An 817-nucleotide genomic window follows, 5' to 3' on the forward strand; every position below is an offset into this window, starting at 1 on the left:
GTGCACTCCATTGCTTTGCAATTGAAGCTGCTTCAGCAAACGTTTTAGTGCACTGCATTGCTCTGCAATTAAGGCTGCTGCAGAAAACTGCACTTTCATAATTTCATACCCGCACAAGCTTCATCTCTTTGGCCAATGTTATTGCTTCATCTTCATTACTAGCGCCTGTAATACCGTCATCCATGTAGAAATCATCCATTATGGCTCTAGCTGCTGATGGAAAATATTCCATTTGCTCTCGAGCTGCCTGTATTAAACACCGTACGGCTAAATATGCAGATGCCGTCATGCCATATGTGACTACCGCTAAGCAGTATTCTTTTAATCTATTCCTCGGACTCTCGCGACAAAATATCCGTTGGAGATCATACTGGCTCTCAATGATGCGCACCTGCCTAAACATCATCTTTATATCACAGCTGATGCCAATCCTGTGACACCTCATTATAATTTCGGCGAGATCACGCTGTAATTTTTCCCCAAGCATTTGAGTTTCATTCAAGGAAACTCCTGAATCCATCTTGCAACTAGCGTTAAAAATAACGCGGAACTTTTTAAGCACACAATGATGCGGAATATAATATACTAGCTCACCGCTTGGGACACAAATTTCGATGAGATACGATACCATATCGATACTTTTGGCATTCGATACCGATATTTTTTACTCGATAGTTTTAAAACGATATTTTTAGGAATCAAGTACCAGAATCCTGGGATCGTATCGAATGTCATAAACTCAAATTAGCCAGCTTTCAGACACGTCAAGTCTTGCTTTCAAGTCTGCTCGTTCCAAGGCGAAGGAGGTGAGAAGAAA

General features: G+C 41.2%; 1 protein-coding gene across 1 annotated transcript; it reads right to left on the reverse strand.

The window, feature by feature from the left end:
- Window positions 1-109: 109 nt before the first annotated feature.
- Window positions 110-520, reverse strand: LOC118751394 (the record flags this gene model as incomplete). Its single annotated transcript, XM_036486216.1, has 1 exon — window positions 110-520. A coding segment is annotated over exon 1 (411 nt), but the record flags the coding sequence as incomplete, so codon positions are not given.
- Between the last annotated feature and the right edge of the window lie 297 nt (window positions 521-817).

Source organism: Rhagoletis pomonella, unplaced genomic scaffold (assembly GCF_013731165.1).
Source record: "Rhagoletis pomonella isolate Grant_MI unplaced genomic scaffold, Rhpom_1.0 Rhpom_scaffold_00676, whole genome shotgun sequence".
NCBI lineage: Eukaryota > Metazoa > Arthropoda > Insecta > Diptera > Tephritidae > Rhagoletis > Rhagoletis pomonella.